The 21,928-nt window shown below is 41.9% G+C and overlaps 1 protein-coding gene and 1 long non-coding RNA gene across 13 annotated transcripts in view; one reads left to right on the forward strand and one right to left on the reverse strand.

The window, feature by feature from the left end:
- The window catches only part of ZNF385D (zinc finger protein 385D), a 410,947-nt gene that overhangs the window by 282,395 nt on the left and 106,624 nt on the right, over nucleotides 1-21,928 (forward strand). For 6 of the 11 annotated variants that reach the window (XM_060280667.1, XM_035129146.2, XM_035129150.2 and 3 more), the window contains one exon: nucleotides 11,872-12,009. The exons of 3 other annotated variants lie outside the window; for them this stretch is intronic. In XM_060280667.1, the coding sequence (XP_060136650.1) occupies nucleotides 11,872-12,009 (138 nt within the window). The remainder of the gene's footprint in view (nucleotides 1-11,871; nucleotides 12,010-21,928) is intronic. 2 more of the 11 variants (XM_035129148.2, XM_060280668.1) reach the window with 1 other exon arrangement.
- LOC118091789 (uncharacterized) overlaps nucleotides 14,372-21,928 on the reverse strand; it is a 145,662-nt gene continuing 138,105 nt past the window's right edge. The window contains exons 5-6 of one of the 2 annotated variants that reach the window (XR_009558378.1): nucleotides 20,042-21,647; nucleotides 14,372-18,588 (exon numbers count right to left, since the gene is read on the reverse strand). This is a non-coding gene — a long non-coding RNA (uncharacterized LOC118091789). Of the gene's footprint in view, nucleotides 18,589-19,207; nucleotides 21,648-21,928 lie in introns of those variants that run through there. The other variant, XR_004693440.2, reaches the window with a different exon arrangement.

Consider the following 21,928-nt stretch of genomic DNA (forward strand, 5'->3'; position numbering starts at 1 on the left):
ATCAGCAAGCCCTGGGCTCTGTGGTTTAGACTAGGGACTAGATCGGGACTAGATGGAAATAAATCAGCTTATCCCATTATTTGCAAAGTTGTAGGGGGATACTGGGGAAGGTAAATGACAGATTAGTTTATGACTCCTCTCCATCTCCTTCTTTCTCTATTTCAGTCTGTGTGTGAGGGAGCTGGGGAGAGGGAGAATCAGTCAAGACACTAAATCTTTTCAAAAAAGCAAATGGATTAAAAAATAAATAAAATGAGGACTTAAATTTCCTGGCCTCACCACAATCTCTGCTAGACCACCTCATCTTTACATATGCATGCCTATGCAGGGAATTGTATATGGGTTAATGTAGTTTCTGGAAGATTGTGGGTGGGCTGAGGCATAGACGCTGGGGAAATGAGGAAAAAGTGGCCTTGTTAATCTGACCTGCTCTGGTCTACCACTGTAAAAAGGCTGATGTGGTTGTTGTTGTTGGTCGGTGTGTTTGTTTCTCCTTTTCTTAATCTTCCTGGAATTGGTTGGGGACCAACGGGACTAAATCCCTGTCCAATATACACTGGACCGCCAATTCAGTACCTCTTGCCTCAATTTCTGATAACTGACTACCTGTGGACCTATGTAGAGCAGGTGGGCTTAGCCTCAGAGTTATATGCTTTGGTTACATTACTATGAATTGCCAAACATGAGGCTGCCTTTGAAGACGGTTTGTAAAGTTGAGTTGGTACAGAACGCAGCAACTGGAAAACTTTGGGGAATACTCATTACGTGCTGCTTATATTAACTGCCTAGGTATTTCTAACCCAATTCCAGATGCTGATCTTGACCTTTAAAACCATGCACTTTATAATCGGTGTGGCATAGTTGGGTAGTGTGTTGGACTAAGACCCAGGAGACCAGGGTTCAAATCCCTACTTAGCTCATTCGATGAACTGTCTTCCAGTTTCTTGGTAGTTTTATTTCTCTGGCAAAAGGCCTTTTTCCTCTCTCATTCTCAGGACACTTTTATTTTTTTATTTTTTTTGCATCTTCATAATTTGGCTATGTGTGTTGAGCTTACCGCCTCAATTCAAAGTGGCTGAGGGTGGTGCGTGTGTTTCTTTCAATTAAGTCTTACTGTAAAGGCCTTCAGTTCAGTAACTTGAGTAGGGGGGGAAGGAATTGAAGGACTGTGGATTTAGACTTGGGCATGAGAAAGAATAATAGTCATATTTTTATGGTTTCCCCCCCTGTATATAAAAACAATTCTTAGAATTTATGCATAAGACTCTTCCAGTTATCTCTTCCTGCCTTCTACATGTGCTAGGAGGCATGGCACAATGGGATGTGAGATTAACTAGCTCTCTGTGACTTGTAGCATCCTGCACAATAATAGCACAATCACTTTCTGTGCACTGGATGTCCCTGGGGCGCTCGCTTTGCATGCAAAATGTTCTCACCATGTTAATTAAATGAAGTGCTCTTCAGATTTGTCAAATCTTGATGAGTGAAAATGCTTTAAAAATTTTTTAATAAAGCATTCAAGTAATGTTTTAATCAGCTGGAGTTTACAGCTTTTGTTTTAATAGTGCCTGGCTGGAAAAGATCAATGGTTATTTTATTCTGTAAAATCTTTACTGGATGGCATAATAAGCATCAGTCTTAAAATCTGCAGTTTAAATATGGATGGTGGTTATTAACCTGTTCTTTAAAAGCTGCAATTAGTCAAAAGCAACCGCTTAAAGAAATGACTTAATTACTCCAAGCTGAAAGGTTAAAAGTGTAAAAACTGGGGTGGGGTGAGGGGAAAACCACAAGGTAGCTGTTGCTTAGACAAGCATGTGCACAGTCTGTTTTGTTTTGTTTTTTTTGTAAAGAAAAAAAGGCGGATGTTCTTTATGCTTTACAGTTTAATTTGTATAAATATAATTGTCCGCGGACTTTAAACGTCCAGAGGCTGAACACAAATAGCTTAGGGGGCCACAGTCCTAGCTTGAACAGGGGTTGGTGGCAAGTCATTCAGGACCCTTCTTATTTACCAATTTCTCTGTGGCCGGGGGAGACCCAGGTTAAATGGGATACCATCCAGACAACCTCTTTCAGTGCATTCAGACGATTGTGCAAAACTCCTGGACTTCTCACTCTTTCTGATTTCACACAGGAAGTCCTTATTTTGTGTCAGATGCTAATACAGTCATACCTCGGTTTAAGTACGCCTCGGTTTGAGTATTTTCAGTTTAAGTACTCCGTGGACCTGTCTGGAACGGATTAATCCACTTTCCATTGCTTTCAATGGGAAAGTTCGCTTCAGGTTAAGTACGGACTTCCGGAACCAATTGTGTTTGTAAACCGAGGTACCACTGTACAGATGCTTCAGGTTACGCGTTTTCAGGTTATGGACCGCGGGAAACCCAGAAGTACCGGAACGGGTTACTTCCGGGTTTTGCCGCTCGTGCATGCGCAGAAGCACCAACTGTACTTGAGATGCTCACTGCATTGCCCTCTGGTTTAGGGCTTAAGTGACATCAAGGGCCCTTCAGCATAAACCCTAAGTCCCCAAATTAAGCACACAGACTTTGGAGTTCTAGTAAATAGCAAAGTAGATCCTGCAAGCCCAGAATCTGCCCACCTCTGAGAGAGAGATACCTGAGATATGTATTAGTCTGCATCTCAAAATTACTTTAAATATTTAAGCGTCTTCTCTTCCCACTGGCATGAGCCATGGTTGTTTGAGTTCCTCAAGTGACACATCGTTAGGAACGCATTTGTCTTGAGTCCCTTCCTGGTGTGAACTAAATAAAATATGTCTGTATTGTCTACCCTGCAGCGATCATATGTACACAGTGGGAGACAGACATATAGAAGAGAAATTTAGAATTCCAGACCTTGTACAACTCAGTTCACACACAAAAATTGAAGAATCGGATACAGATATCCAAGTACAGAATGCCAGTAGTGAAGGGTGTGTGTGTGTGTGTGTGTGTGTGTGTGTGTGTGTGTGTGTGTGTAAATCACTGATTGACTCTTTAGAATTAATAAAAGTGAAGGCTGTATTATTTCCTTATTGTCACTTCCATGTATTTAAAATGCTTAAATGTGGTGATTGATATTGACAGTGGAGCAGTTCATGACAGGTGATCTAAATGGCAACATACTTTATTAAAATAAGATTGTATTAGTAGGTTTAGTGTTGTAATTTTCATAGTAACATTTCAGAGGGTTTTTCATTTTCATTTTTAATAATAATAATAATTTATTTGTACCCTGCCCATCCGGCTGGGTTTCCCTTGCCACTCTTGGGGGCTTCCAACAAAGATTAAAATACATTAAAATGTCACACATTAAAAACTTCCCTGAACAGGGTTGCCTTCAGATGTTTTCTAAATGTCAGGTAGTTGTTTATCTCTTTGACCTCTGATGAGAGGGCATTCCACAGGCAGGCGCCACTACCAAGAAGGCCCTCTGCCTGGTTCCCTGTAGCTTTGCTTCTCGCAGTGAGGGAACCACCAGAAGGCCCTCGGCGCTGGACCTCAGTATCCGGGCAGAACGATGCGGGTGGAGACGCTCCTTCAGGTATACTGGGCTGCAATGGCTGCTTCCCACCTACCGGTATATTCAGTGCTATTTTTCTAGAAAAACAGGTGCCAGAGCTCACTATGAACTTCTCCCTTGTTCTCTTAGAATGGCGATTGTGCCCGCCTGAGAGGTGACGGAACTGAGCTCCGGCTGAATCCACACAGTAGTTGTAAACATTCTGTATCAATCGTAACATATGTAATTTCTGTACCTGCCCTTTATATGTTTTCTACCCGGCATCCTCTTAAGTTTTTTACTACCATGGCTTCCAAGCACATTTTGAAGGGAGGGAAAGTAATCATTGCAATGACATTTATAGAAAAGCAATTTGGCTACACCTGTGAGAGAAACTGCTATGGTGGCATTTACATAAGGTCGTTCCATCCCATAGCCATGGAATACAAACAATAGGGTATTCTGAAGATTTATTTATAATGAATCATTCGGTTGTGTGCTTCTAGTGATAGCACCCCGAATGTTTTTTCAAGTGCAATTCAAAGAGCTGATGACATAGTTGAAATGACACCTTTGATACTGTTACTTGGTTGCTTGCAAGGTGTACTCAGGTAATGTGCTGATTTAAAGTGACATGCATTCACCAAGAATAAAACTTATTTATCTCGAAATGAACCCTGCTTCTGTCTGCAGAATTCAGATAAGATTTATAGAGATGCAGTCATACCTCAGGTTGCGTCCGCTGCGGGTTGAGTTTTTCCGGGTTGTGAATGCGGCGGACCTGGAAGTGTTTACTTCTGGGTTCTGCCACACGTGCATATGCAGAAGCTTTCTGCGTGCTTTGCGCATGCGCAGAAGTGCTCTATCGCGCTTTTGCGCATGCGTGAAAGCGCCACTCGGGTTGTGGACTTTTCGAGGTGCGAACGGCACCCCGGAACAGATCGGGTCCGCCACCCGAGGTACCACTGTATACAAAACATTTATATTACTTCAAAGATGCAAAGAAGTTGCCAATCATCTAATGTAGAAAAATGTGATTTATTAAAACTGCTACTGTATTAGTTTCCTAATAATAATTAGATGGGAGGTGAGTCAGTGTGGTCTAGTCATTAGGGTTATGATTAGGGAGCTATGATTAGGGAGACCTGGATGCAAATCTCCAGTCAGCCCTGAAACTCAGCCATGGCCTGTTGCTGGCATCCTTCTGTCTCAAGAGACAATGGAGTGTGCCTCTATGGGTAAAGTCAAACTGCTGTGTTAGCAGCACTGAAGAGACCTCCCTAGCGTACAAGTCCGGGCAATGTGTAGGATGGTCCTGGGGTGCCCAGATGACAAGACCCTCCTCTCAGCCTTGCTGATGTGGTCCAAAGCAAGCAAAGCAATGTTTGGCACCAGCTGGGCTGCAGGAGTTGCCAGCAGGAGGCGTACAAGGCACCACCCAACTGTCTTAGGGACTCCACTCTGGATTTGTGTAGGGTTTAGTCCTTAGCCTTTTCTTCTCCCTATCCTGCAAGGCAGCAGAGGTTTAGGGTCAGAGTTTTCCTTCTCTTGGATGGGCTACCTTTCCCAGGTTGCTAAATTTGTATACTACTCTTCATCTGTAGATCTCAGGGTGGTTACAAGATAAAAAACACAAAATACACAAGAAAAACAAGGACAAGACAAACCAATAGCCCCCTCTCTTTAAGGTACCTCTGAGTTCTTGTGAGGATAAAATGTATGTCATCAGCTCACTGGAGCATGGATATATAATACATGAAATAAAAGTTTTTCAGCATGCCAATATTGGTGCCAGTATTGCTAAGATTCTGAAATGAAAAGAAAAGCCAAAGGAACACTTGCCAAATCCAATCAGAACAGTGTTATCCAACACACTGCAGCGTCAGAACAGGGTTGCACAGGCAGTATAAGGTAACATGAAAGAGAAATGTCTAAAGGATTAAAAAAAGGAAACACTATTATGAAATACAACAAAGATCCAGAGAAAGAAAAGCATAGGATGAAGATGGACAGGCATTTTCTGTAGTGTCAGAATTTGGGTAAGCAGCTTTAAACCATATTTTCCGGGTTTTAGCATCAAGAGAAACTGCGGTTCAGCATACCACGATATATTTCTCAAAGGTAGCCATGTGGCTCAGGAGAGGGTGACAGAATGTGTGCCCCCACAGGGCCACTCCACCTGCTGCTCCTGCTGTTTCTCACTGCTGCTCTCTCCTCCCTTCCACCTCACTATGTGTCAGAGGCGGCTGCAGGCATTCCATGCATCTTGCTGAGAAAGAGTTCCTTTCTGAGAGAGACATTAAGGGCAAGATCACCCAAAGTGCCAGCACCACTTTTGCAACAATGGTGACAAATTCCTGTAAAGGACCAACCAAGTTTAAAGGTCCTTGGGAGCAACACGGCGCCCCTGGTGGAGAGGAAGGACTAGGAGAAGGACCAAGAGTAATGGTGGGTCTGGGAGGCGGTGAATATTTGCTGTCTAAGGCAGCCCAGTGTCGTTCCCTGGGTCTGCAGAGAGGTGTAGCAAATGAAGGAGGGGAGGGGTGGAGGGGAGTGCATGGCCACAAATCATGGACAAACATTTTAAGACCTGAAACAGATGATGCACTGTATACAGAGGCGTTTGTTCTCAGAGCAGAAAAACCACTTTTACCACACTTAAGATGGACGCCTGTTACCTCTAGACTTTTATTTTCAAGCCAATGAGTTGCTCTAATGGCTTATATCAGGGACGTCCAACAGGTAGATCGTGATCTACCGGTAGATCACTGGACGTCTGTGGTAGATCACTGGCTCCCCCCAAAGATGCTCAACAACTTTGGCTCCCCTAAAAATGCTCAACATTTTAGCCCTTCACCCCCCAAAAAAGAGGGCTTTCCTCCCACCTCAGAAAAGCTCAACAGCTCTGACCTAAACCCTAAAAATGGGCCTTCCTCCTTCCTAAAAAATCTCAACAACTTTGACCTGAACCCCTAAAAACGGGGCTTTTGTCCTCCCTAAAAAAGCTTAACAACTTTAACAACCACTGCCAGTTTTTAACTCTGTGAGTAGATCGCAGTCTCTTTGGAGTTGGCCACCCCTGGCTTATATAATTGGTTTGAAATGGCAACTTTCCCCACCCGTACATGACGAGAGTGCTTGGTGTCTTCCTTTTTGCACCCCTTTGTATAATGATCCTGTGTGGATGTAGCTCTTGGTTTCAGCCAGTTGTGGGTATGGGTGAACAATACTTGTAAATCTAGATGCCATCCCAATCTGCTTAGAAGGTGTATTTCATGACTGATTTCATGCAATGCCTTGGGGGCCAAGAAGGCATACCTGTATATGAATACAAGTCCAGAAGAAGTAGCTCCAGATGTCTTTCCATCCTTAAACTTGATGAAAGTATAGTCATACCTCATGTTGCGTCCGCTTCAGGTTGCATCTTTTCAGGTTAAGAACGTGGCAAACCCAGAAGTATTTACTTCCAGGTTTTGCTGCACGTGCAGAAGCATTCTGCGTGGTTCGCGCATGCGCAGAAGCGCCGCTCTGCTTGCGGACTTTTCGTGGTGTGAACAGCACCCCTGAATGGTTCGTATCTGCAACCAGAGATACCACTGTAAGTCTTCTTTTTTCTGTTGGAAGCCACCCAGAGTGGCCGGGGAAACCCAGCCAGATGGGTGGGGTATAATAAATTATTATTGTCAGGGGATTGTTGCGGCTACTCTCGAGTAAAGATGCCTCAGTCTGCACTGTCCTTAAGAGTTTTATTGTGCATACTATTTGCAGTGCAGAGATGACAGAAAACATGATCGCCTAGTCTGATTCAGATCCTGGCAATGGCTGCCACCTGCTTTTTGGCTAGCATAAAAGCCTGGGCACCCCAAAACACCGCCCCTTCGCCCTACGTGTGGGCACGTGCCTCAATTCGGGCGCCGGAAGGAGAGGTCTCCCCTCTTGCTGGCTGGGGCGGTACCTGGGCTCTGACGTCTCGCTGAGTCCCTCATCTGCTGACCCTCGACCAGAGCGGTGCCAGGGCTCTGGCACATCTCTGAGCCCTTCCTGCACACTCTGTTCTCCATAGCATTGCCAGGGCTCAGACACCTCACTGAGCCCTCTCTCCAATCCACTCCCTTCCTCATTCCCTCCTCCTGACTCGCTGCTTGTGCTGTCATTGGGCAAAGTGCTGGTCAGGATGACGGGGGAGGCTCCCTGTAGGGAGTCCCCATGACAATTATTATTATTATTATTATTATTATTATTATTATTATTATTATTATTAAATAGCAATAGTCCACAGATCCCTGTTGGTAAAACAATGTCAGAGCATGATCAGCAATTCAGAAAACTCAGGTATGTAGACAATCTCAACTTGCTTTCTTGTCGGCTCTTGAATTACCTTAGCATCCCTCCCTCTAGACATCAATACAGCTAGATGAGTGGCTTAGACTGAGTTTCATGGTGAAACTGAGTGCTGCTTCTTTAACTTCTCTCAACCAAGGGGCAAGGCTTCTTCAGTCATAAGGTCTGAGTAAACGTATGAAGGCTCAGTAGGGTTCTGTGCCATTCTGCTCTCTTGGAACCATCCTGGTTTCTGTATATTTTGATTCTCCCACCTGCTTTCCATCAGTCTACTGACTTGCTACCTTCTTCCATGCATATGTCCATGTTAACCTTGTATTAGGTATCTTTGCAGTTGATAACTGAAGCGCCAGGTGAAACACCTGTGGTCCCCACTCCTCCATGATAGGCGGCAGTAATATGCAGTATTTTAAGTCAGCCCATTCAGTTCACAATATGTATATACTTACATGATTTAACATACACAAGTGAATAATGGCTAGATTTCTTGCTCTGTTGGAAATACAGCAATCTTAGTTCTATGAGTCAACAAAACTGAATCACCTCCTGTGGGCCGTGGCTGTTGTGAAGAACAAAGGGGGGTGGATTGTAAATGACTATGTAGACTAAAATAGTGCTGTAAAATTATTCATATTGGTTTAAGCAGTGCCTTAATTATGTTATATTTATGAAAGCTCAGGTAACAAATTACACCTTTGCTTACAAAGCCATACGAAATTCTGGGTATGTGCAAGTTCAGCCATGGCTTTGGATAAAAGAAGGGAAAACCTGCTGGAACTTAAGCCATCCTATTTGGTATTGCAGGAAAGTAAATGCAATATGACACATTTGGAAGAAACTTTTTTCTGACTTTTCTCCTTCTGCCCAATCTGTTCATTGTTGTTGTTGGAGGAATGTTGGCTTTAAATCTAATTCCTCTTTTTTTTTTTGTCTAATCTCCAGAGGCAAAAATATGAAATTATTCCACTTGTTCTTGGAACTTATCTTAAAACTGCACAAACAGAGCTCTATTTTTTTTTCCTCTTTGGGAGAAGAAAAAGAGTTGCTTTTTTACAAAGAGAATGAAAAAAATATTGAAAAGAATAATAAAAACGGCTTCTTGGACAGAAAGTGGTTGTTGTGTACCGCAGAACAAAGGACCACACAATTGTTGTGGTGTTGAATCCATTGACTTTTGGGGGAAAAAAGGAAAGTAGCCAAAGAAAAAAGTAGGAAATCCCTAATAAACAGCACAGGGCAAATTGTTCAAAGTGTGTAAGTGCCTAGCAGTTATGAGCAATGATGAAAACCAGTGGGATTTTAGGGAGCAGAGAACTGGTGGCTCACTTTGAAAATGTTATTTAGCCTATTGCTAAGATTACTGCTTTTAATCTTCCTCAGCAAGGCAAACACTCATTCGAGCAAATGGAGGTTGTGCTAACAAAGCCCTCTAAATATCACAGTCTCCAACTGTGTAAAAGTGGAAGTTATAAAAATGCAGGTTGTTCTTACTAAGAACAGGACCTAAAATACAATGCTGTATGTATTTGTAGTACACAGACCTCATACCCTTCAACATTTCTCCGATGAAACTAGGGATGTCCTATTCTATTCTATTCGTTTGTTTGTTTGTTTGTTTATAATAACCCACACATTTGATTGGGTTGCCCCAGTCACTCTGGAAGGCTTCCAACATATATTAAAAGGTAAAGGTAAATGGACCCCTGACAGTTAAGTCCAGTCACGGACGACTCTGGGCGGCGCTCATCTCGCTTTACTGGCCGAGGGAGCGGTACCTATTTATCTACTTGCACTTTGACGTGCTTTCAAACTGCTAGGTTGGCAGGAGCTGGGACCGAGCAATGGGAGCTCACCCCATCGTGGGAATTCGAACTGCCGACTTGTAATCTGGTGAACTGGGTTTGTGTCCCCGCTCCTCCACATGCAGCTGCTGGGTGACCCTGGGCTAATCACACTTATCTGAAGTCTCTCAGCCCCACTCACCTCACAGAGTGTCTGTTGTGGGGGAGGAAGGGAAAGGAGATTGTGAGCCACTTTGAGACTCATTTGGGTAGTGATAAAGCGGGATATCAAATCCAAACTACTACTACTCCTCTTCTTCTTTTTCCTTCTTCTTCTATGAACAGTTTTGCTCTTTTCATGAATACCTCAAAATGCCCAAAATGGATACATGCTTTGCATGGGAGTGATAAAATGCTCAGGAAAAGGAATCCTTTCCCATATCCATTTTGCCTCAGTCCTATCGACTTTTAGTACTTATTCCCCATTTCACATTGACCATCTATTCACATTCTCTGTGTTCTTGCCCATCACATCTAGGACACAGATTGACTGATAGGTCAGCATTTCCAGAGCCTGAATGGTAGATGCTGAACAGATTGTATGTAATAAATAAATGCTAATATCTTTTACTCTGTTAGCAAAATACACAATCCAATATTGAGGGTGTGGACTTTGTTTTTTCCATTTCTGAGCATAATCTACATGCTTATGGTTAGAACATCATAGCTGCCAAGTTTTCCCTTTTCTCGCGAGGAAGCCTATTAGCATAAGGGAAAATCCCTTTAAAAAAGGGATAACTTGGCAGCTATGGAACATGAAGGCTTAACTTGTTGAAATGCCATAATTCAACATTAAGGGCTTTTCTAATGGATATAGTATTAGCCTCAGATTGTTAAAAATGACACTGAGAATGCATTCAAAATTCAAAGAAACAAATATAAATGAACACGTGACTATATAATGTTCAAAATGAATCTGCTATATAACTGCACTAAAACATTCATATTGGTTGACTTGTCAACACATAAATCTGTGTTATGCTGTATGGTACTTTAAAACAAAATAAAAAAATCCTTCCAGTAGCAGTGCTACTGGAAGAATTTTTTATTTTTTATATTTTTTATTCTATTTTTTATTTTATTTATTTATTTTGTTTTGTTTTCTCAGGCCAACACGGCTACCTACCTGTAACTGGTACTTTAAAGTTAGGTGTACAGTTTCCATTGTAATTTCTGCTTAATTTTAAGCCAGCTATGTTTGTCTTTTTATAGTGGAAGATTGTTAATCATATTTGCATCAAAGTACATTGCAAAGTGGGATAGCGGGTGGTGCTGTGGGTTAAACCGCAGAGCCTAGGGCTTGCCAATCAGAAGGTCAGCGGTTCGAATCCCTGTGACGGGGTGCTTCTCCAGAATCAGCTTTGTCATGCTGGCCACATGACCTGGAAGCTATATGCCGGCTCCCTCAGCCAATAACACAAGATGAGCGCCGCAACCCCAGAGTCGTCCGCAACTGGACCTAATGGTCAGGGGTCCCTTTACACTGCAAAGTACACTACCTATCTTAAAGAATCGTATAGTATAGTCCTTAAGTTGTATTCAAATATAATACAGTAAATATGAAAAGTCAATATGGACATAAAGTATTGCAGTAATAATGTCAAAAAGCATCACCTCTGCTATCGGCCTTGCAATTCTTTCTCTCTCTCCTCCCCCTCTATTCACTGGGCTTATTCACTGTCATGTAATAGAGTTGAATAACTCTTGAATTAAAGTTACTCTTCCACAAGCAAGCATTACAAACTGGGAGATAAATGGGATATTTCTGACATTTTCCCAGAAGTGCATTTAAAACATAGAGAGATGGGTCCCCCTCCCCCATATGTTCTTGTCTAAAAAAAAAAGCTTTGTTAAAGTGCGTCTTACAGAGAATGAAAGCCTTTTAAGACAAGGAATATTTTGTAGACTTGGAAGTTAGCACATCAAGTAAGGAACTACAGATTTATTCGAGGAAATAAACCGGTGTGCAGTTGAAGAAAGGATTGTGGAAATACAATACAAGATATATATACGCTTTATTAATGAATGTACAACATTTCATCAGAAAGTTTTCCCGTTCTCTTTAGATTACAGTTAGATGGAGGAAAGAGGCATTCTCATGATACAGAATTTTATTTTTCATTCACTGTCTTTCAGAGTTTCAGGAATTTGTGTTCCAACTTTTCTTCCCTTTTCTATATAGTTTCAGAACAAGAACATGCACACCTCTTGGCCACAGTTCTGCAGCTCAGTTTTGTCCAAAAAAATACCAGGGCTGGCTCTCTGTAGAGAAGATCCAAAAGAGGTAGGGACTCATGTTGGAAGTCTGCTGATTGGAGAAGTAAGTCTGCTTCCTCTGAACGATGTTCTTCTATTTGTAGCTATTAAATAGTCATTGGCAGACCCATTTCCCATGAACTTGTCTGAACCTTTTTAAAGCACGCTGCGGCCATCACAACTTCCCGTGGAAATGAATTCCTCAAATTATATTCTTGTCTACATAAAGAAATCAAGCACCCGATCAATAAACCTTCTGATCTGTCAATTGAAGGGGAGGAAATTATTGGTCCTGTTCCATTGTCTTTGATGGCGCTTGGTCTGCATGAGGAGCCTAGGGTTAAGACATACTTTTGCTAGGGACCCAGGTGGCGCTGTGGGTTAAACCACAGAGCCTAGGGCTTGCTGATCAGAAGGTCGGCGGTTCGAATCCCTGTGACGGGGTGAGCTCCCGTTGCTTGGTCCCAGCTCCTGCCAACCTAGCAGTCCGAAAGCACGTCAAAATGCAAGTAGATAAATAGGAACCGCTACAGCGGGAAGGTAAACGGCGTTTCCGTGTGCTGCTCTGGTTTGCCAGAAGCGGCTTTGTCACGCTGGCCACATGACCTGGAAGCTATACGCCGGCTCCCTCGGCCAATAATGCGAGATGAGCGCGCAACCCCAGAGTCGGTCACGACTGGACCTAATGGTCAGGGGTCCCTTTACCTTTACCTTTAGTCTCTACTGTCCTATAAGTAATGGAGTTTTTTTGCCTTGTTGAAAGCAGCACTGCTATAATCAGAGGAAGCTGGAGCTTTGCAGACTCTACATGCCTGCTTTTAGCTGAATACTCTCCAAGCTACCTTTTTAACAGGATATCACCTCCTGACAATTTACTGCGAATATATATTTATACCCTTCTTTAGAGTGATTTATTCAGTGTGGGAAGAAATAGCAGCAGCCAGGTTTTATGTGCTGCACTAATCAAAATAGCTGAACTCAAAGGCCAATGTAGGTCAGAAACAAAAGGGAAAGAATCATAAAACATATTCAGGGATGATGTGATACCTATCAGATCTTTATATTACCAAATAATTAATGATATGTAAAGAGAATGGCTGAAAGTATGTTATTCTTTCCACCCTCAAAACGCTAGAATTTTGGGCACTGATGAAATTCAGGACAGCCTAAATTTATGGTTTGGAATAGGTAAGAGGAAGCATTCCTTATGTTAAGCACAAATAGCTGCAAAAGAATCCAAGGAACATTGGAGGTGGGATTATAGACTCTCGAAGCAGGAAGGGCCAATACATTTATTCAGTGGGTTAAAGGAAAGGCAAATATTCAGGGCCACTTGTCCAGGTGACGTGCAAGAGAAATTCCTTTGAATCACAACGTGGTAATCGGTGAGACCTGAACTCTGTCCTTAATACTGAGCATCTCATGCTTGGTCCTGTGTTCAGTACCAATTGGCTTAAACAAGACTAATGGTCAAATGCCTGTGGCAACCCTTCAAAGCCTGTTGAAGATCTTTTTATTATTATTCAGACAGGCCTTCCCAAAGAGCTGGTACCAGCTGTACCTATGTCAGTTTCACAAAACAGCAGAATAATGTTTTATATTGTTTTTTATAGGCTCTTCCCATCATCCTTGATTTTATAAAACTTGTTGGGCATAATTTTGAATTTTAAAAAATATGAAGCAAGCATTTTTGCAAATAAGAATAATAAATATGAGGAGCAATATAGAGTAATATAGTAACAAAATGTAGAATATATAATTATAGTAATTTAGAGTAATTCAATACGAGAATACGTCCTGTTTTTTACGTCTTTTTATCCATAATATGCTAAAAAAGCAGCAGCAACCCCCTCCCAAACCCTTCCATTTAGAGATCAACTGGAAACTTCAGCATGTGGATTCTATGTGGGAGCCATAATATGAAGCACCATCTTCCACTTTGTGTAGGGGGATTCCACAAAATTAACAGTTAAGTCTGCAATCCTGAACCTGCGACTTGATGGAACCTAATTCTGAGAATTACACTGTTGAGGGTGCTTTATTTTATAGCTGGTAGCTTAAGTCACCAGTTATATGTTGCCATTGCAACCATAATACTGCAAGAAAGTATTACCCATATATCTATTCATAAGACTTTTGTGTGTTGAGGTTCTGGGAAGAGCTTTCCCATAAATTAATAGCTTTAATCACCATGGTTTATTGTGATGGGAATGAATGTAGTCTCCTTGCAGACTCATGCACTTCCTCCTCCTCTGCAGGCACAACTGCAAAGAGGTGATAAGAAGCTTAATCTTCTGAGTTTGAGCTAATCAGTTTCACATCGAGTCCAAGCACTTACCTATGGTTTATTGAAGCAAGGATTCAAAGCTCTCTTGTTTCAACTAAACCATGGTCAATAAGAACCAGGTTTTTTGTTCAGTAGCTGTGTTGGTCTGAAGGAATCAAAATAAATATTTTTTTAAAAAAATATTGTCCAGTAGCACCTTAAAGACCAGCTAAGTTTGTTCTGGGTATAAGGTTTCGTGGTTCAGTTGATATGGCAAGTTGTGATAAATCTCAAAAGAACATCCCCATGGCTATATTAGAAGAGGAGAGAGAAGGGGAGGACATGATCCCCTGGAATGCGGAAGATCAGGGTGGTAAACTATGGTTTATTGTAACATCCAGACATGGATTTACATGTTATAGTTTTAGAGCAAATTGCAGGAATGCTCCCATGACTTGGAAAGCATAATCCCAGAAGTAAAAGTATACCAGAGCTGATGGCTACAGCTGCCTGATTTCATCAGTGTCGCTTATAGCGAAGCTACTGGCAAAGCTTGCTCTTCCATGTATATGGACTTCCCTCCCAGCAACTTTGGCTATTTCTGAAACAGATATCCAACACCTTTTAAAATATTAATTTAAAATATTGTTGTGACAAGTCAAAGCATGAGAGAAGCTCTGAAAAGCCGGAACTGAAAACTCATGGGAACCAATGGGAGGTTCTTTCAGTTGCCTTAAGCATAACATTATAACTGGCTGCAAAATAGCAAGAGGAGAGAACTTTAAAAAACTGAAATAGACTTGGGAATTGCTCCTGTGGCCTTGTCCCTAACACTGAAGCTAATGAAATAGCTCTTGGTTATGCTTAGCACTCTGTGTACATTATAGCACCCTTGTACACAGCAGAATTGCTGACTTAGGGGGTAGTATGTCTTACTAGGAGGGGAAATGAAACAGCAGGGGGAATGAAACAGGCAAGTTGAGTTCCACCAGCCCTCTGTTCACATCTGCCGATTAAAAGAAAACAAAATTGTGCATGTAGGAGAAGAGTGTGTGGAGGTGTTTAAGTAGTGTGAAATGTTTTGCCCAAATAATTCATACACATAATTTGTTGTTACGGTCAGGGACTTGTATTATGTGGATACAGACCGGATACATTTAGTGCAATTTGTTACTGAAATTCAGGGAGGGAAATAGTTAATGCATTTGCAGCCAATTCAAATTGTGTGCCCAGCCGCACAGCCCCCAAACCCAGCGCACGAATGGACGTGACAACTGTCTGGGATTTGAAATGGCCACAACTTCATTGATTTCAGATGTACGAAGCCTTAGCATAGGCATTGGGCGTGTATCCCGCTCAGTCCCCCTGCTGGAGGACTGAGGCATGACAGGGTCTATTCAGGGGTGGATCCATTGCAAAACGCAGGTTTATGCAGGTGACCCCAAATGCTGAGAGAAGCTCTATGGCCCACTAGCCCTACATAGATGATGCTCCCAGCCAACTGGGTGCTGCGCTTGGGGGTCGGCTGAGCTAAATAGATGGCGGGCAGACCTGAGAGAAGCCTGCCTCCCTTAGGTCTGCTTGCCCCGCCTCACTCCCCTGGGCTGCCGCGGATTGACCCGTTTGAATAGATGGGTTTTGGCGGGAACCCGTGAGCCTCCACAGTAGCTGAGGGGGACAGGGAGGCAGGGAAAGGTGGTGTGGCATGCCAGGAAGGAGAGGAGGTGCTGTGTCGGGCTGTAACCGCCACTCACCTGAAAGGGCAGTAAGTGGCCATTACTGCTTCCACATGCCGCCCACCGGAAGCTATTGAGCAGTCCCCTCATGCAAATATTTGTTGTCTAACATCACTTTTTGACACCTGATATTTATTTACATTAAACTTGATGTTTTATCCACGTAAATGGATTATTTAAACACAATTGTTATTTAGTATTTAAATGCATTTGATATTTGGCATGAATAGCATTTGGTTTTTGACAGTACTTACCAGATGCTGTGCAGTGACAATTGACATGCAATGGTATGTAGAATTTTACAGCAGACATGCAGTTGCACTAAGCAATTTGGCTGTAATTAACAGGTGAAAGTTAATAGTATTTCTTTGGTATTTGAAAATATTTATCTGATAAGGATTTAATTATGAATTTGAAAGTTGGTAGCTTATTTCATGTGATATTTTTCCAAAAACCAAACAGTAAAAATTGCCAGGCTTCTGCCCAAAAGCCAAGAGTGGCTCTTACTTGTAAGTAACGATGAGATCTTTATTCAGACTAATAGCAGTACAGCCTGGGAAAAGAAGGGTTAGAACCTCCTTTCCTTGTGTGCTGATTAAATCGGCCTCCTCTCCATATGTTTACTGTTAAATAATCGGGGATTGGCAGCACTGCATTTAGTGTCATGTATAGTTCGTTCCTTCGTATAAAAAGTTATAATTAAGTACATTAGTGTCCTGTCTATATTGTTCTACTAATTTCTGCCACACTAATATTTTCCTCATACTTGTGGATATGATTTAATATCTAATCCATATGTTTAGGGGCATCACACTCATCTTAATAGAAAAAAAGTGATGCAATACTTCTCATTTTAGGCTTTCAGCTATTTCTTTGGAAGGTGCAAGGCAAGAGAAACAGATGCTTGAACAATGCTTTTTGAAGAAATACAATTTTTATAATTTTGAATAAAGAGACATGGGGGGGGTTGCTTTTCCAAATTGGGGAGTTGGAAGTTGAATACGAACATTGGTAGGAATTAGCTGCTTACTTATTTCTATTGTTCTTGCAGAAAACAGCCTAGATGTTCACGTCTTTAGTTTTGTCTAGAACATATATATTTGCCTTTCTATTGTAGCGGGAAGCTGATTGTCTGTTATTTATGTGCTCCTCTATATGGATTAATTGTTGGCTGCAAAAGTAGATGTTTACAAATAGAACATTTTAAACGAAGTTCTAAATGAGAGGTTTTAACTTTAGATAGCTGTTCTCCCACAAACTGTGTAAACAGAGGGTTGGATTCAGAGGTTCCCTTTCTCTGACAGGAGTCTTCTTTTGATGGTAAGACTCCATTCATCAGAGGAAAGGAATGTTTGGATTCCACTCGCTGTAGTTTTTTTACCCCTTCACTAAAATATTACTGTTTTCATTTTTATGTGCTTAAAAATCAGGCAGTGAAAACTTCTGTTCTATTAGCTAAAAGCAATTTGGGTTTAGGGATCTCATCTTAGAGCTTTAAAACTGGTCAATGCATTGTTTTCATAACTCCAATCCTACAAAGCTCACTGTAACTTTCTGAATGCTGGGAGGAAAGTTGCCAAGGATCGTTTGGATGGAGTGGGAACTGAATCCATACCGAACTAGTTCATTTTGTAAAGAGGTCAATGTGAACTGGAATGAGCTCATTTTTTTTTACATCTTGAATCAAAGGTGTACCTTGGCAAAGAACTGCATTGGTGCCCCTGCCAAGAAAAAATCACTTTGCCGCAATAGCCACCTTAGAAATGACTACATTTTATGTGACCCAAGTACCCAAAACATTGATGGTGAGGGCAAGGAAGGGTGAAAAGGTTTCACGCCTTTGTGCCATGGTGCGAGAAGGATTGGAAGCTTTCCCCGTCTTTGATCTCACTGCGACAGCAGTGGTGTGATGCCACACACACATACGTAATATGCTGCATAGACTGATGGGTGATTTTTGCACACAGAGCCTGAGCCCCACCTTTTTCAAGGAAAGGCAAGACTATATTATCCTCCCTCAAAAGAGACATATTTGATGAAGATTTTGGTTTATTCCCATAGGCAATCCTTCTCCAGCATTTGTTCCTCTACAACCCTTGTTACCCTTCCCCTCCCCACTCCTTCTACTTCCTTCACTTCCCTTTTGTTACCATATTTGAAATTTAGGTTGTGAACTTGTCAAATGTGTGGAATAGAACTCTGCAGAAATAGCCTCTTAAAATGCTCCACCCTATTTGTAGGCAGAGAAACAGGGAGAGCCATTTCACCACAGCTTTTTCCAGGGACAGATGAAGTTCTCCATCAGTTTTTTCGGGACTGGGCTCACCTTTAACAGTGACAATATCACAACCTCTTTCTTTTCTCCTAACCCCCCCCAAATGTAATTGTTTGAGCGTAGGACTCGAACCAATGGCTTCAAGTTACAAGAAAAGAGATTCTGACTAAACATCAGGAAAAAAATTCTGATCGTAAGAGCTGTTCCGCAGTGGGACGGTCTCCCTCGGGAGGTTGTGGACTCTCCTTCCTTGGAGGTGTTTTTAGCAGAGGTTGGGTGGCCATCTGTCATAGATGCCTTAGCTGAGATTCCTGCATTGCAGTGGGTTGGACTAGACGATTCTCAGGGTCCCTTCCAACGCTGATTCTATCACATAGTCAAATTGAACAAAGAAGAATAGAAAAAAGGAGAAGACGGAAAGGTTTTTTATAAATACGGAGGGTTGGGGGGACACACACACACAATTACAATACAGTGGTCCTCCGGTTGCGGACGGGATCCATTCCAGAAGTCCGGTCAGATCCCGAGGTTTCCGCAACCTGTGGACCGCTTCTGCGCATGTGCGCTTGGCAAAACCCAGTAAAATACTTCTGGGTTTGCTGCACGTGCATCCCGAAGTTTACGCAACCAGAGATTCGACTGTACATGCTGTCAGCTCACATTGAGAATACTATAGTCATCGGTACTTACATCTAAATTTAAATGCATAGGGTATAAAATTAAACATTTTTTTTAAAAGGTTTTGTTTTGTGTTTTTAAAATTGCTGCTGCAATCGAAGTGATAACAGCAGCCACTGCATTGGGAACCTTCATGATGCATCCTTCATGATGCCTTGGTGCTAAGGTGCTGGGGGGGGGGCGGTGGTCAGTGGGAGGTGACGTCCAACACAAAAGAGGATGGAGAACTTTCAGAGAAAATTATGCAAACTTACTTTCTTTATCTTGAGAGGGGAGGAAAAAATAGATTCTCTCCTCTCCCGGGGGGGGGGGAGCGCTCTGGGACATTTCTATGCAACTCAGTTCTAATTGGATTACTTGCCCAGGCCTGTAGAAATGCTGGAGAGCAGAAGATGGATGCACAACAGTTGTCTAGCTGTGCTGCAGTATTAGTGTGGAACAAGTCTCACATCTAAAAGACGCTTTTTGTTCTGTATAAATACCTGTACCATAGGATATGATCATGGTGTAAGTCAGGCATAGGCAAACTCCGGCCCTCCAGATGTTTGGGATTGCCATCATCCCTTACCACTGGTCCTGTTAGCTAGGGATGATGGGAATTGTAGTCCCAAACATCTGGAGGACTGGAGTTTGCCCTATGCCTGGTGTAAGTGTTGCATACAGTAACTGGTGTTTCATCCTTTCTTCTTCCTGCAGCTAGAACATGGGACAAACTTAAGCAGGGATGGTGTTCATATGTGAATTGCTGCTTTTAATTAAGTCTTGACATCATTCTCTACTGGGTACACAGAAATTGCCTCCCCATCAAAAAGCAGCAGCACTTTTCAATAAATCAAAGTTATATCGGCTTCAAATTAAAGAGTCATTTCCAAGAGTGTGGTGCCTTGAAGGCATTGAGAGACTGCAGACTGCTTAGATATGATACTTTGAACTTTGCACAGTTACTTGAGCAGAACATATGCTTGTTGTGTGCTTCAATTAAACAGGCAGAAGCCCAGTTTTGGGGGAGGGAAAGTTTACACAGAAGGAGGTAGTCAGGATTAGCACCAAGTGATGTCACTGTGCAGAGTTGAAAACATCCACTGCTATTTCTGAAAGAAAACTGGGAGGCAACCAATCTAAAATTATGTAGGTCACATACCTTTTGGAGAAATGTTTCTATGATTTCATGAAGGTTGGGTAAAATTGATCCAATTAGAATTTCCTTGATATTTCTAGTATAGGGAAATAAAGTGCTGAAAACTATTGACAGATAATGACTCTTAGGCTATAGTTGCTCTAGTTTCACAGGGTAGAACAGGACAGAGACAGCCTTTCCCCAACTTGGTGCTTTCCAGATGCTTTGGGCTACAATTCCCATCATTCCCGACATTCTTTCCTATTGGTTCTTCTTGCCCTGTATTGTGTACTCCGACCAGCTGTTCCCTTATCCGCACAGGTTCCATCTAACTGGAGGCAATGAACATAGCATGCAGAACCTGAATCCACAAACTGTGGCACTTGCCCTTAAATATATTCTAATAAGCATGAAAGTAAAAAATAATCAGGCAATTCATCTGGTAAACAGAATGCCCCATTTAAAAGATGCATATAAAGTATGAAGAATGAAAGGTCCCAAATAAATAAATCTGTACTTTTCTTTTTTCAAAATTAAAAGATGTACCAATACTGAGGGGGGTGTTACCTTATTTGCCATGCAAGCTACACACAGCTATAAGCACTGCTCTATATTGTGTCAACGGGCAGCCAAACCATGGCTTATCCTGTGAATGGGACCATGCGAGCTTCAGGAGAGGAGATCACAGCTGTTTCACTCCTCCTCTGCCATTTTGCTGTTGTGGTATAATGAGCTAAGCCAGGCATCCCCAAACTTTGGCCCTCCAGATGTTTTGGACTACAATTCCCATCATCCCTGACCACTGGTCCTGTTACTTAGGGATCATGGGATTTGTAGGCCAAAACATCTGGAGGGCCGCAGTTTGGGGATGCCTGAGCTAAGCCATGGTTTGGCTTAGTGTGTCATCCAAATTCAAACTCGCACTTCAGCTTTCTGCAGACTAACCAATAAGCCAAAGCATGGTTCAGCTTAGAACAGCACAGCAAAGGAACAATATGACAGTGGAGGAGTAAAACATCGTGATCTCCTTTCCAAGAGCGCAATACTTTCATGTTGTTGCTTAGCAGGGTGTGCAATCCAAGCCACTGTAATTCTTTTTTCTTTGCTTGACTCTTCTTTTTTTGGCAGTATCATAGATTCTTTACTCATCTATTTACCCAATGGCATCTTAAGGATAAAGTTAGAAAAGTGCATTAATATTTTTTTAAGAGAACTTTAATTTATAAGCTTGTAACAGTGCCTCTATTCAACGAATATTTGAAATTTAAATGCAAAGTCAGTGTCGCTGAAATATAAGACAATGCACTTAACCATTTAAATAATTCCTTTCATTTTTAACTGAATTGAATAATTCATTTCAGATTTTAATTACTCTGGAATGTTTCTATTCTCTATTCTACCATTTCCCATGCATGAAGAAAAGAAGAAATACGTCTAACGAAAATAACCTTGGCTGCAATACAGTCCCTCCCCTGTGCAAAACAATGTGCTTACACAACACTGTGTACCAAAGCAGTGGGGAGCTCGTGGGACATTGGTTTTGGAATTCCTTCTGTGTATTCCTTCTCTGCACTTGTACTCCTCTTAATGCAGATAGTCATGAATGTCTGAATGGAGATATCTTCCAGGCCTGCAAGAGAACAGAGGATTGATCTAAAGAGGGATTTGTATCTTGTTTATTATTAGGATTGTTTGAATCTCAGTAATCTTGGATTCTGATCTGTAGGAAAAAACTGTTTCATAAACCAGTGACTTGCATTTTACTTGGATATCTGGGGGTTTTTTTGGGGGGGTGCCAATTTTTTTGTCCATTTTATTAGTTGTGGGTTATGTGTTTTGCTTGTTCTTTGAGGGAAGAGGGGTTCTGAGCACCACCAGTTTTTCTTCTGTGAAACTGATGTTTTGTGCTGC

The sequence above is a fragment of the Zootoca vivipara genome, chromosome 12 (genome assembly GCF_963506605.1).
Source record: "Zootoca vivipara chromosome 12, rZooViv1.1, whole genome shotgun sequence".
In the NCBI taxonomy this organism is placed as follows: Eukaryota; Metazoa; Chordata; class Lepidosauria; order Squamata; family Lacertidae; genus Zootoca; species Zootoca vivipara.